The sequence below is a fragment of the Equus quagga genome, chromosome 1 (assembly GCF_021613505.1).
Source record: "Equus quagga isolate Etosha38 chromosome 1, UCLA_HA_Equagga_1.0, whole genome shotgun sequence".
NCBI classification, from domain to species: Eukaryota; Metazoa; Chordata; class Mammalia; order Perissodactyla; family Equidae; genus Equus; species Equus quagga.
Window position 1 is genome coordinate 134,164,441 of NC_060267.1, and position 14,221 is coordinate 134,178,661.

Consider the following 14,221-nt stretch of genomic DNA (forward strand, 5'->3'; position numbering starts at 1 on the left):
GTTAGGGACCACGGCTCAGAATCAATTTGTGGCGGTCTCTGTCATGAGCACTGGAGGGGCAGGGAGCAAAGGAGAGCCCAGCCAGACCCCACCCAGCCCACCAACCTCTGACCTCTGATCCCTGAACTCTCTTCCAGGCTATCTCCCCCCTTGACATTTTCCTGGAACCTGGGGACTTGGGTTTGTGAACATTTCTATGTAAACCACCCACACCTCAGCTGGGAAAGTCTCCCCAATTGGGAACCAGCCAATCTGACACAGAGGCATCCAGGGGGCTGGCCGCGGTGGAGGAAGAAGCTGCAGGTGGATGGCGGGGCCCTTGCCCCCTCCCTCCTCCTCCCCGCCTTCCTGGCCCTGGATGGGGTGGAGCCACTGCCTTATAAGTGGCAGGCCTGGCGGCAACAGAGCAAACTACAGCCAGCAGCGGGACCAGAGGGGGCTCCGCGGGCAGCGTGGTGCCCTCGGTTCCCCAGCATGGTCCCCTCGGCCTGGGCCATCTGCTGCCTCCTGGGGGGCCTCCTTCTCCGTGCAGGCAGCCCCAGCCCCGGCCCCAGCGTGCCCCGCCTGCGGCTCTCCTACCAAGGTATGGGCAGCGCATGCCCTGCTTGTGTGCATGTCCGTGGGAACCCTGGACCCTGTGACACCCCCTGCTGTGGGGCCACAGCCAGCTCTGGGCAGTCTGTTCTGCCAGCTGGAGGGATGCAGTCACTCCCTGCACAGCCCGTGGGAAGGACTTCGTGGTTGGTCCCAGGGATGGTGCTCCTGGTTGGTCACCAGAGGCAGGAGCTGCAGCCAGCTGGGAGGAAGGCATGGGAGAGAGACAGGCCTTGGGAGACATGGCCAGGGTGGAGGTGGGAGAGGCAGGGACACATAGTGGGGAACCTGAGGGGGCTGCTGAGAAAAGGAGATGGATGGAGACTCTGAGAGACCTCAATAGAGGTGGGCAGAGAGAGATGGGGATGGGGCTGAGAAGACATGTCTGGAGGATCTGTCTGCACCCAGCCAGGACTCCTTGCCCAGGGCAGACAGTGGAGGGGCAGGGCAACATCCTCTCCCTCTCATCCCCCTGCAGTGGGGTCTCCTCACCCTGTCCCCACAGCCTCTCTGCCTACTTTCTTCTTGCAACCCAATTCCCAATTCTGGCCTTTCCTCTTCCCTCTCCCTCCCAGAGACTCTTCGCAGCCTAGGAAGTTCCAGCCTCCCCTCTTTGCCCATCCTGGTCCAGGAGATTCCCCTGCAGATCTAACCTGACATGTTGTGCTGCAGCTGGCACAGGCCTCCTGGGAATCTGTGGAGATGATCCGTGGGAAAAGGTCCCTGAGATAGGCAGAACCCACAGATTCTTCTTCTTGGGGAAACCAGAGGGGTGATCACCTTCCCCTGGGAACCCCAGCCCAAGGGAGGAGACCCAGTCCTGCTCTGGGGAGTCTGAGGCGGGAGACATAACTCCACTCGGAAGAGGCTGAAGCAGGTGTCTGGGGGGAGAATGTGGTCCTGCCCTGGGAGCTGTGGTTTCAGGGGGTGATCAGGCTACAAGAAAAAGCCCAAATAGGGTGAGTTCTTTCCAAATTACTGTCAGCTATAGCGGGCTTCCTGGAAGAGGCCTGGAAGAGTCTGGGGATGGAGTGGGTGCTGGGTCAAGGATGAGCCTTTGGGCAGGCATAGGATGCTCGGCCTTCCCAAGGGTGGCCAGCACCCCTTCCCACCACATCCTGCTACCTGCCCCCTTGCCTGCCCATCACCTCCACCTCCCTTGCTGAACCCCTGGCACCTATATCAGGATCCTTGACTCCTGGGACCAGATCCCCAGACAGTCCCCTCCGCCCCCTGCCCCCATCCCTGAGACCTGGGTCACCAGTGTCTATGGAGGAGAAAATCCTCTTTAGCCACAGTCCTGGTCTAGAGCCTGAAGCTCTACCTGGCCATACCTGGCCTCTCCCACACCCAGGCCTTTGCCATGTGCTCCTCTGCTGGGAGCGCTCTCCCCTGCCTGTCCACCTGTCCCCCCAAGTCAGGCTTACACAATGCTCACCCACCCTTCCTCAAGGTTCTCCCAGCACTTTGCCCAGCTTGCTGCCATATTTCTGCCAGCAGGGCTATCTTCCCTGGGGACTGGGTAGGGCACAGATGGGCCAGCGGGAAGAAGATGTTAAATGACAGATCAAGAGGCTAAGGCATGGAAGAGTAGGAGGCAGGCCCCTGGGTGGGCTGGGCTGGGTGGGAGGCTCAGAGCCTCCTGTCCCACCCACCCCCAGGAGCCATTTCTCAGAAGCTCTCCAGCAGCCCTGTGCAAGGAAACATTTTCCAGATGTGAGTGTGTGGGGGCTGAATGCACAGCTGAGGCCCTCCACCTCCACGCCTTGGCTGGGGAAGTGGGCTGAGCAGCAGGCCCTTACCCCCTCCCTTGCTCCCTCCTAGACCTCCTGTCTGCCAACCGCTCTGCCATCTTTCTGGGTCCCCGGGGCTCCCTGGACCTTCGGGCCATGTACCTGGATGAGTACCGGGACTGCCTCTTTCTGGGGGGCCGTGACGCTCTCTACTCTCTGCAGCTGGACCAGGCATGGCTGGATCCCCGGGAGGTGAGCTGGACTGACTGGAGAGAGGGTCTGTCTGAGAGCTGGTCGTCTTGGGATGGGAAGCTGGGTGGGGAAACTGAGGCTGTAAGGTCAGGAGTCAGCTAGGCTGTGTTTCAGGTCCTGTGGCCTCCGCAGCCAGGACAGAGGGAAGAGTGTGTTCGCAAGGGAAGAGATCCTTTGGTGAGTGCTGTCGGGAGTGACTGCCCCCCAACCCCGACCAATACCCAGGTCCTGACCCCCAGGATAGCCTGTGGCCACTCCCCCAGGTGCCTATGCTGGGGGCCTTTGGAGCACATCCTTAGGGCCTTTGAAGGTCTGTGAAGAATGTTACCCTCATCTTAGATCCCCAGAGCTGATCAGCCAGGCAGGACTGAGCCTCGGGGCCCAAGAAGACAGTGAGCATCCTTCACCCCCTCCCCCCATCTTCTCCCCGCTAGATGGAGTGTGCCAACTTTGTGCGGGTGCTGCAGCCCCACAATCGGACCCACCTGCTGGTGTGTGGCACTGGGGCCTTCCAGCCCACCTGTGCCCTCATCACTGTTGGGCACCGTGGAGAGGTGAGCTTGTGGTGGGCCCCACAAAGGACTGGGAAGCAGTGACATTTCCTCCTTGCTGCCTGAACGCTCCCCATTGAGCCTGGGTCTGGGCAGAGGGGGCAGGGGCCTGAAAGGCGCCTTTGTGCCAGGGAGCTGACCCCATCGACAAGGTCTTGAATGAGGGCGCCTTCTGCCCACCCCCACTCTCTAGCTGCACGCGATGGGCACTGCCCCAGTGTGGGGGCTGGTGCTGCTTTCCCAGGTGACACCCCTCCCTGCCTCTCCCCCAGCATGTGCTCCACCTGGAGCCCGGCAGTGTAGAAAGTGGGCGGGGGCGATGCCCACATGAGCCCAGCCGTCCCTTTGCCAGCACTTTTGTAGGTGAGTGATCCACAGGCCCACCTGGGGACAGGGAGCATGGAGCTAGCCAATGTCATTGGGAATGGATGGTAGCTGGGCCCTCCTCCCCTGACTCTGCCTCCCACCCCTATCCTAGGTGGGGATCTGTACACAGGCCTCACTGCCGACTTCCTTGGGCGTGAGGCCATGATCTTCCGGAGTGGGGGTCCCCGGCCAGCCTTGCGTTCTGACTCTGACCAGAATCTCCTGCATGGTGAGCTCAGGGGTCTTCTGAGGGCAAGGCTGGCTGGAGTCTGCCCCCCGCATTAGCAGGGAGGCAGGAGAGCTGATGCTAGAGTGGGGACTGGAGGGGCAGACCATCCCCACTCTACTCCCTGGGACTCCAGCCTCCAGTGGGGTCCCTGAACCTCTTCCATTCCCCTAGGGTTCAGCCCCCTGTCCTCCCCTGTGAGGCCCACCCCCCGCACCAGCTTCATCATGTCACCTCACAGATCCCCGGTTTGTTATGGCGGCCCGGATCCCTGACAACTCAGACCGGGACGATGACAAGGTGTACTTCTTCTTCTCGGAGACTGTCCCCTCGCCAGATGGTGGCCCAGGCCGTGTCACCGTCAGCCGTGTGGGCCGTGTTTGTGTGGTGAGAGCTGTGAAGGGGTGGTAAGGTTCAAGTCCTTGCCACACCCACCTTCCTCAACCTGTCCTCACCAGCAGTAGTAGGGAAACTGAGGCAGGGGTGTGAAACTGCCGTCCATGCCTCTCCCCCTAAGGGTGAGGGTTTAGGAGCAGGAGGAAGGCCTGTCCTCATGGGCCCAAGGCTGACTCTGGCCCCCAACCCCCAGAATGACGCTGGTGGCCAGCGGGTGCTGGTGAACAAATGGAGCACCTTCCTCAAGGCCAGGCTGGTCTGCTCGGTGCCTGGCCTCAGTGGTGCTGAGACCCACTTTGATCAGCTGGGTAAGGACATCTCCAGGGGGAGGCCAGGGTGCGGCAGCAGGGAGGGCTCAGAGCCAGTGAGTGGGGGTCACTGGCAGTGGCCTTCTGTCTCCTAGAGGATGTGTTTCTGCTGTGGCCCAAGGCAGGGAAGAGCCTCGAGGTGTATGCACTGTTCAGCACGGTCAGGTGGGCACACCAGCCTCCCTTCACCTCCCACCCCTGGCCTGGTCTCTGCACCCTCAGCTTCCTCTGTTGAGCCTCTGCCTTCATGTCCTGGCCTTGCCATGGGTCCCTGTCTCTGTCCCTGACACAGGGACTCCATGGCTGTATTCTCTGCCTCATTCTCTTTGCCTTTGCCTGGATGTCCTTGTTTTTCGGTTTCTGCTGGCTGCAGGCACTGTCACCCTCTGCCCTGACTGTGGAACCAGGCTGCCCCCTTCCTGCCTATCATGGCCACTCTGGCCTGATTGTCCCTGTCCGCCCTTGGCAGTGCTGTGTTCCAGGGCTTCGCTGTCTGCGTGTATCACATGGTGGACATCTGGGAGGTCTTCAAGGGGCCCTTTGCCCACCAAGATGGTCCCCAGCACCAGTGGGGGCCCTATGGGGGCAAGGTGCCCTTCCCTCGCCCTGGCATGGTGAGTATCTGCCCAGGGCCAGGCCAGGGAAGAGGGCTGAGCAGATGCCAGGAGGGACTCCGCCTTGGGACAGCCTTGTAGCTGTGTGTAGCACCATGGCAGTGGCTGGGCTGGGGCTCTAGAGGTGCTGGGCGGAGTGAGGAGGGGAGCGAAGCCCTGACCATGTAAGGAGTCCTCGTACAGGGAGAGTGGTCCCTCTGAGGTTGGTGTGCCCAGGCAGTGGGGCATGGAAACAGATTGGGGTGGGGAACCGGCCATTCCAGGATGCTTCAGGCACTCCCTTTGCTGCTTCCCACAGTGCCCTAGCAAGATGACTGCGCAGCCAGGACGACCCTTTGGCAGCACCAAGGACTACCCGGACGAGGTGCTACATTTTGCCCGAGCCCACCCACTCATGTTCCAGCCTGTGCGGCCTCGGCAGGGCCGCCCTGTCCTTGTCAAAACCCACCTAGCCCAGCAGCTGCGCCAGATCGTGGTGGACCGAGTGGAGGCAGAGGATGGGACCTACGATGTCATGTTCCTGGGGACTGGTGAGTGGCCTGAGTCAGGTGGCTGGGCCGGGGAGGTGTGCAGGGGCCCAGGCTGGCCCCTCCTCTCTTACTGACCCCTTCTCCTCTGCCCTAGACTCAGGTTCCGTGCTCAAGGTCATTGCTCTCCAGGCTGGGGGTTCTGCGGAACCTGAGGAGGTAGTTCTGGAGGAGCTTCAGGTGTTTAAGGTGAGCAGGGGATTGATGAGAGGAGTCCCCTCAATCCCAGTCCCTGGGTCTAGGCCTCCCTCCAGGGAGGCAGGAGCAAAGACAGGAGGGAGATGGGACTGTTTTTACTGAACCTGCAGCCGGGGGGATGAAAGTGATGACACTCACTGGTGCAGAGGCCTTGCTGATGCTTCTGAATGACTGTGGGGCCTGGAGATGCAGTCTGTGAGCTGAAAGTTGGAGGCTCAGGGAGGGACGGCCAAGGTGAGCACCCTTTGACAAAGCCCTGCCAGGTTCAAGTCCCGGTGAGGGGGTGGCTGAGACCCCAAGTCCCCAAGGGGTTCTGTTGGCCCATCTATGGAATCAGACAGGGTGTCATCTATGTCAGGGGTACTGTTGTGCCTCCTGACATGGGATGGTTGATTTGGGACAGCTGCTTCATTGCTTGGGAACAGAGCTGTGGGAGGGGACACTGGAGCTTTGTGCTTTCAGCCAAGCCTCCTGCTTGGAGGCCAGCCAGGGTGAGGGGACCTTTCTTGTAACCCGATGTCTGGGAAAGACTGTCTGGCCTTAGTTGCCAGGGTGTGCGTTGACCCAGGCTGGGAGGTAGGTGGCTCCCACACCAGAGGCTGGAGGAGGCTGAAAGCAGGGAGGCAGAGGAAGTCTCCCCCAAGCCCACCCTCGCTGAGACCCTGCTCCATCCCCAGGTGCCCACACCCATTACTGAAATGGAGATCTCTGTCAAAAGGGTAAGAGCAGCTGCCTCCTCCCTACCCCTCCACCCTCTCCACCCCTGCCCGCAGCCTCCTTGAGTGCTGCTGTTGTCTGCTGGGAAGCCCCACTACAGCACGCCCTGCAGCTGCCTGATTAGGCCTTGCAATGAGGGGTGAGAGTCCAGCTGGGAGCTGAGAGTCCCATGAATGAAACCAGTAGGCAGTGGGAGACCCCAAGTAAGTGAGGCTGTGTTCAGATAAGGGGAGATCCACAAAGGCTGGTTCCTCAGGGAAGGCAAACCTACTTAAAAACAAAGTCCAGATTCTAAATCAAACAGGGGAGTCTCCTAGAGGTCTGCTGTGTCCTTTGCAAGTGGCAAATACCATCTCCCCAAGTTTATCTTTGGGTAAATCCTGACTTTTGTACTGGGATTGATTAAATCAGAGTGTACCTCTAAGGTCAGAGGCAAGTCATGATAAAGTTAGAGGGCAAAGGTCAGCAGAAGGGAGGGCCTGGAGAAGCCCCTCAGAGAAAAGCCCCCAGGTCTGCCCCATCAGCTGCATGTCCTAGCACAGGATCTGGTGTATAGCAGGTGGGTGATAAATATTCTTTGTTTCTGTGAATGCACCCAAAAGGTTCTGGAGGACCACTTGCAAATGGCAGGAGGTCTCAGGAAACCCAAGGGGGCTGAGAGCCTAGCTGCTTCTGGGGAAGCCCAGGCTCACCATGGGCTCTGGCTATGTACCTCCCCAGCAAATGCTGTACGTGGGCTCGAGGCTGGGCGTGGCCCGGCTGCAGCTGCACCAGTGTGAGACTTATGGCAGTGCCTGTGCAGAGTGCTGCCTGGCCCGGGACCCATACTGCGCCTGGGATGGTGCCTCCTGCACCCACTACCGGCCGGGCACCAGCAAGCGCCGGTTCCGCAGGCAGGACATCCGGCACGGCAACCCTGCCCTGCAGTGCCTGGGCCAGAGCCGGGAAGGTGAGTGGCGGCTGGCATGGGGGTGCCAGTTGGGCTCCCACAAGGTCCTTACTCACCCATGGCCTGGGTTCGACCCTTGTGAAGTGGGGCCTTGGACTGGTCTGTTGTTTCAAACAGTCCTCAGCTTCTCTGTCTCTGCAGCTCCTGTCAGTATATAGTATAAAGTCTGTGGACAGAGTGACTGGCTTGGAGATTGATGGACATAGGTCCCTGTCACACTGGTGGGGGCTTCTGGGCTGTGGGCATCAGTTGGCCCCCGGTTCCCCATAGTTCCTAAGCTGAGCCTACCTCTGCCTCCTTCCAGCGGAGGCTGCAGGACTCGTGGTGACCACCACAGTCTACGGCACGGAGCACAACAGCACCTTCCTGGAATGCCTGCCCAAGTCTCCCCAGGCTGCTGTGCGCTGGTTCTTGCAGAGGCCAGGGGACGAAGGGTCCGACCAGGTGAGCGAGCACTCTGCCTCCAGCCTGTATGTGTCCTGAGGTCACACCCCTCCCTGAACTCCAAGTCCTGAGCTCTAGGAAGGGGCTCTAAGGGGCACCTGCCAAGATCAACCAAAGAAAATTTTGTATTAGGTCCCTGGGGTGCCCCTGTTCCTGCCATCTGGGAATGCTCAGGCCAGATGTGGCTGGAACTCCTCCAGTAGTAAGGAGCCCTTAACTTCCAAGGCAATGAGCTAAGCTCTGAGACGTGGGTAGCAGAGATGGAAGAGAGGGAAGGGGATCTGGGCTGTTCAGGAAGCCCCCTATGCTTACACGTATGGTTCATCTTTGAGGGGCTCTCTTCCCCAAGGGTTCTTAGTCCTCTATCCCAGGCCTAGGCCTCTGACCACTGGCCCTAGCACACACCACCCTCCCCTCAACCCCACACATACTGCCTGGCCTCATACTTCCTCCCTGGAGTCCAGCTGTCTGCATAGGCCCTCTCCTCCCCTATCTGGAAAGGTCTGTCAACCCCAGAGACGGTTTCAGTCTGGGGCCTGAGGATGCGTGTGGGTGGGGCAGGGTGAGGAACCATTCTCCAGCTGCTCCCACAGGCAGGGAAGGAGGGAGTGGGTTGATTAAAGGAAGAGCTCTCCTTCCAGCTTGGGAACTGGAGGAGGCCAGCCTTGAGCCAGCTGTTGGGCTGGGCACTGAGAAGACTCCCCCAGGGGGCCAGGGGCAGGGGGAGCACACACTAACCGCCTAAGCAGTTCAGCCTCAACTTACAGATGTGCAGACACTGTTTGGGCCAGAGATGGGGCCGGATCAGAACAGCACTTGGGCCTCCCACACTGTGATGGGCACTCAGCCCACCCCTGGCTGAGGCTGTGAGCCCTGCACTGTTGGGGGAGTGAATAATGCAGACCAAGACAGGGAAGACTGTGTGTGTGGAGAGTGGAGAGGAGTTCTAGTACTCGGGCTGGGGGTACAGACCCCCCTGAGTAAAATACCCTCTTACCCCCTCCGCTCCCTGGGAATGTGTGCCAGGGCCCCCTAAAGCCAAGATAGGTGCCTCAGACCCCTGACTAGCGATAATCAGTCAGTCAAATCTTTGGAAAGCCCCCTTTGCAGGCTCTGTCCTGGGTTATGGGAAGGTGACGCCCTGCCGGCAATTAGCTCATAGTCTCGAGGAGGAGGCCAAGCCTGCCAAGCTGCTGGGCCCCTCCTGGGAAGGGGAGAATGGGTGAGGGGAAGTGCCCAAGCACTGGGCCCTGAGATGGCAAATTTGGAAAAGCAAGGGGCAGAGAAGTTGATGGTGTGTGGGGCCCTGCTCCACGCCCTCATCATACCCTCCCTTGTGCCTGGCAGGTGAAGACAGATGAGCGAGTCCTACAGACAGAGCAGGGGCTGCTGTTCCGCAGGCTCAGCCGCTTGGATGCAGGCACCTACACCTGCACGACACTGGAGCACGGCTTCTCCCAGATGGTGGTCCGCCTGGCTCTGGAGGTGATCATAGCCACACAGCTCGACAGCCTGTTCCCTAGGGTGCCGCGGCCAGAGGATCCCCCAGCCCGAGGAGGCCTGGCCTCCACCCCAACCAAGGCTTGGTACAAGGACATCCTGCAGCTCATCGGCTTTGCCAACCTGCCCCGGGTGGATGAGTACTGTGAGCGTGTGTGGTGCTCCTCCCGGAGCCGGGGCAAACAAGCCAAGGGCAAGAGCTGGGCAGGGCTGGAGCTGGGCAAGAAGGTGAAGAGCCGGGTGCAGGCAGAGCGTAATCGGACGCCCCGGGAGGTGGAGGCCACATAGAAGAGGGCAGAGAAGGGGGCAGTCAGGATGGGCTGGATGGCCCCGCAGCAGCCCCCAGCGTCTCCCACTCACCCAGCTAGGGCAGAAGGGGCCGGTGGGCCTGATTGCCTCTTAGAGATGGGAGTCTCTACCCCCGATACCCCTACCAGGCTGTCACAGGAAAGGCTGGGGCCTGATGGAGGGGCCCTGTGCCAGAGGCCTGTTCCCTGCCCCTCTCTGTGCTTTCAGTTCCAGTCTGGAGCCAGCACCCTCTGGTCGCTGGCAACCCCAGTGGGCCTGTTATTTGTTCTCAGAGATGGCCCCCAGAGCACATTTCCGGTTGTGCCCAGAGGCGAGAGGGCTGGGTGGGTCTTTCCCAGCCTGCAGAACAATGGCCATTCTGAGTGACCCTTAGAGAGGGTGTGTGGGTGTGACTGAGGAGGTGTCTGGGCAGGGGACCTCAGGCAGCCAGAGGAGGGTGGAAGTGGCCTCTAAGCTAGCACCTGTTAAGGAGACCTACCCTGACTGAGTTGGGGAGGGAAAGTGGAGGTGCTGAGAAGGTGGAACAGCAAGACCCCTGCCCTACTTTGTGCCTGGATATCTTGGTGGCTCCCCGCCACTGTCTACCACCTCTTCTCCATCTCAGAATCACAGAAGCACAGACTGCTAGAGCTCCCTGGGACCTGGGGTGGTCTGGGCCTCAGGCCTCACTTCATAAACCAAGGGTGGGGGGTGGTCTCACAGCCTGTCTTCCCTTCCCCAGGTCCCTGAGCTGCCAGGCCAGCTTTCCTGGGATGCCCACACTTCCTGATGGGATTTTTCTTCCCCACCCTCCAAGTCTCCATGCTGATGAGCAGGAAGAGGGGAGGGATCTAGGAGAACGTCATCTCCCATCTCTGAAGACTAGAGAACGGGAAGAGGGGAGTGGAGGAAGTGTGTGGTGGGAGGAGTGGGCTGTCTGTCCCAGGGCAATGCAAGCACACCCAAAGCCTGGGAGGGTGGGAATGTGGTGGCTCTGTGAGCAGGCTGCAGCCGGTGGACAGGATGAGGGGCAGGGCTTTGGTGGGGGCCACAGAGGACTGAGAGGTTTTTGAGATGGAGAGTGAGTGGGAAACCCTAGGATGGACTATGAAATTCATAAGCAGGCATTCTCAAGGACTCAAGATGGCAACCGTTAGCTCAGGAGCCACTGGGAAGGCCAGATGTTTCTCACCCTGGAATCTGGTTTTTGCTAAATAAGAGTTGGTCGTGGATGATTCACTTATGAAAGCTTTTTTCTTTTAAGGGAAAGAATGCAGGGAAAAAAGCTGCTAAGTCCTGCTGGTTCTTGGGGCTGAGGCTCAGGTGGCCAGGATACATTCTGTCTGGGCGTGTAGGGAGGTGTTTTTGCCATCAGCAGTAATGTGTTTCTTGGGCTGGGGAGCACAGAGGGGAGGAGGAGGAGGACTAAATGAAAAGTTGTTCCCAGCCTGCATATGAACAAGTTAATGACGCACAAAACCAACAGGAGGGAGACAAGAGCATCGGGTTCAAGATTCCCTCCATTAAAAAAACCAAGATGAAGAAAGGAGGAAAAAAAAGATAAAAAGCAAGACAAGGCTTCCTGTCCCATTGAACTCAAACCCAGGCTGCATCTGCCTTGGACTTCATCCGAGCCCCCCATCTCCAGAGAACTGGCTTCTGAAATAAGTTGCCCTTCCCCGCTTTGACTGCACAGTAAGCGAACCAGAAGCACTGAGGTTCACCTGACAACACTTTGGGAAGCCCCTGGCCTAGGGCTGCAGTGGCTGAGATGTCAACAGCTAAAAGCAGAGGAGAGAAGGAGTATGGGATGGGGGCTGGAGAACAGAGGGGAAGTAGAGAGAGAGGTGATGGAAGAGGGGGGAGAGAGAGTGCAGAGCCCCAGGAAAGGGTGTCAGAGCTGCAGCTTGCTCTGCTTCTCTGTCCCTGGGAAGCCAGAAAGAGACGACGAGGCACTCAGTGGCCTTTACACTGGGCCCAGGTGTGACTGGCTCCAGGCAGAGTCCTTTGGGGAAGTTACTCTGAAAAATGGAGGGAGAAGGAACTCAAAATCCTGAACAATGAAAACCTGCACTTGGAAAATTATGGATGCTTCTCCCAGCTACCCACACCCCTACCCCTATCGGACTGTGTGTTATTAAGTCCTGGAAATGCTTCTATGTGTGAATTCTATTTTTGTATTCATATGTTGAGATGGGCCTTGTGGTTTCTCTGTCTTCAGAGCACACTTCTCATAGTTACTATTGTTATTTTTATTGTCATGACTGCCCAGAGTCTGGTGAGGATAGTGCAGTGATCTACCACACAGAATCTACAAGGAAAGGGATGAAGTTAATATTTACATCACATAATTATATTGTTATTGTATCTGTGTATTTCTGTACTAAATTGACTGATGCCATCTGCATGAACTGAAAATGAAGAGCCTTCCCCCTCCATTCCAGGAGGGAGAAGGCCACGCTAGCTGGTATATTCTAGGAGGGAGGGAAATGGGCAGCAGGGGAAGGAAGGAGTCAGAAGGCTTTGTCTATGAAGCTGAAATTGCTTATTAAATTAGGAAAGTCCTGCCCTGCAGCCTTCTGAGACTGACCTTCTTGGAACTTCAAGAGGCTCCCGAGTCAGAAAAAAACCTGCTGGCAAAGCGCAGATGGGCATACAGGCAGCCCTGCCCCTTTCCCACAATAACACTTGATATCTGTAACAGCAGCTCTTGGCCTGGTGCCTATCTTCATCCCAAGCCACATACCAACCTATATTAAGGGCACTGTGCTCTTGCCTGGGGAGCCGGACTGTGCTGTGGGGGCTGCAGCTTCTGGGGAAGAGGGGAGGCCCTGGGAGTCTGGGTGTGCTGCAGAAGGCACCTCTGACCACAGTTCCCACTCCCCCAGTGACATCATGCATCTGCCCAAAAGCAGACTCCACTGGTGCTGGAGGGAGATGGGAAAAGGCAGGGGTGCTTTAAAGATGGGAGGGACATTACCCCACCTCACTAGGAAGACTAGCCTCTTGTTTGGGTGGGCCCCTCAATCCATGCTATAGACTAGGGGGCTTAAGAGAATAGGTTAGTCATCAGTCCCATCTTGCAGCCCAGGCCCTGGAGTGGGGGCCTCCTTGCGGCCTCTGGCCCCTGCACAAACGCCCAGGCCTGAGAAAACCTGAAACCCCATTGCTCTGCCCCAAGCCATCATCTCCACTGACTGAGAAGCATCACTAGAGCACCCACTTGGTGCTGAGTGCTGGACTGGGAGGGGTGTGTGAATGAGACCTCCACAGCCCCCTTCTCCCCACGGGTGCACACAGTCTCTGCTCCCCTGTCACTGCCACCCATGCCCTGAAGACCCCCTCTTCCAGCCTGGACTTTTTCCTGGCCCCCCACGCCCCCTCCCATCTCCCATCTTGAGCCCTATTTCCGGCCTCAGGGATTTCACTCTATATTCCTCTCCCAGGTTTTTCCTCTAAGTCTCATACTTCCGCTGGTCTTTGGGCCTCTGTTTCATGATTTCCCAAACACGTTGAGTTGAAAAGGGGCTTCAAAAAAGGGTCTAGTCGAGCATGTCCCAAAATGGTGTCCTGCAGAACAATTATCCCATGAGATCCTCCATGACAGTGGCCAAATAAATACGGGGCCTTCTGCCCCGAGCCCCATGGAGCTGTGCACTGCCTGCTTGCTTGCCTTGTGAAATCCCTGAGAAGCCCACAATGATCTGTCATTAATTTGTGTGCCTTATGTGCTACATGATTCTCCAAAACATGTGGTCCTCTATCCCTTTTTTCCCATGGAGCAGTTAACATCTCATGTTTCTAATGTTTTGAAGAGTATACTTTGGGAAAATACCCAGAGATTAATTCTTTCCCTTAACACGTGAGATTAATGTATTAATCTCTGCCTTCTAAGCTTGTAAACTCTGGAGCGTCCTGACCTCCCAGATGGAATAGCCACATCTTGACTTCCCATGGCCAGCACCAGAGCAGAACCTGCCACCCCAGGGCCAGGGCTGCCAAGCTGCCAGTTTGCTGACCCTTGGGCCTGGACTCTGCCCTGCCTCTGGCTCGTGTCCTCCCACACCCAGCCTGCCTCTCCAGCCCACTTCCTGTTCCTCCTGTGTCTGGCATGGTCCTCCATGGAGGGCTAGGATTCACCCCAAGCCTGTGGCTGTCCTGCAGTCCAACAGACTAGTTTCTAAGGAAGGGTGAAGGGCAGGGAGGGGGCAGAAAAAGAGAGGAAAACAGCCCTTTTCACGGTCTTAAATGGCCACTGTGCTTCCCTTTCACTCAGCTAAGCCCAGGTCAGGTCCCAGACACCCCTAGATCCATTAATTGGAGGAGTGGGCAGGTAGCAGGCATCAGGAGCCTGGACTGCCCAGTGCCAGGCTGTCCTCCCCGTGGGCTGGCAGGGGCCCCACATGCAGCTAGAGTTAGGCAGGCCCCAGAGCACTCACTCGCATGCCTCTGCCAGTCCAACAAACTGAAGCTTCCCAGCCAGCCACATCATCTTCTTAGAACTAAAAGACAGTTGCTCAAGAACAGCCCAGTTTCCATCCATGTAAAGGATCCACCC

General features: G+C 58.1%; 1 protein-coding gene across 3 annotated transcripts; it reads left to right on the plus strand.

The window, feature by feature from the left end:
- Nucleotides 1-422: 422 nt before the first annotated feature.
- On the plus strand, nucleotides 423-12,237 carry SEMA3G (semaphorin 3G). 3 transcript variants are annotated; one of them, XM_046640337.1, is made up of 17 exons: nucleotides 423-583; nucleotides 2,419-2,579; nucleotides 2,694-2,756; nucleotides 3,014-3,133; nucleotides 3,403-3,493; nucleotides 3,609-3,725; nucleotides 3,964-4,109; nucleotides 4,312-4,426; nucleotides 4,522-4,591; nucleotides 4,896-5,040; nucleotides 5,339-5,570; nucleotides 5,665-5,756; nucleotides 6,443-6,484; nucleotides 7,203-7,431; nucleotides 7,736-7,875; nucleotides 9,223-9,360; nucleotides 10,406-12,237. In XM_046640337.1, the coding sequence occupies exons 1-17, from the start codon at nucleotides 475-477 to the stop codon at nucleotides 10,451-10,453; spliced, it is 2,058 nt and encodes a 685-aa protein (XP_046496293.1). In that variant the 5' UTR covers nucleotides 423-474; the 3' UTR covers nucleotides 10,454-12,237. The 3 variants fall into 3 exon arrangements, with proteins under 3 accessions (XP_046496293.1, XP_046496275.1, XP_046496283.1); XM_046640319.1 differs by having other exon boundaries at nucleotides 9,223-12,237; XM_046640327.1 differs by lacking the exon at nucleotides 6,443-6,484 and having other exon boundaries at nucleotides 9,223-12,237.
- Nucleotides 12,238-14,221: the final 1,984 nt, after the last annotated feature.

Excerpts from the sequence above, each read along its gene's own strand:
- SEMA3G (XM_046640319.1), top strand. The coding sequence starts at position 475 with ATGGTCCCCTCGGCCTGGGCCATCTGCTGCCTCCTGGGGGGCCTCCTT. Across the intron at positions 3,726-3,963 it reads TGACCAGAATCTCCTGCATG|ATCCCCGGTTTGTTATGGCG; the intron begins GTGAGCTCAGGG and ends GTCACCTCACAG. Across the intron at positions 5,757-6,442 it reads AGGAGCTTCAGGTGTTTAAG|GTGCCCACACCCATTACTGA; the intron begins GTGAGCAGGGGA and ends CTCCATCCCCAG.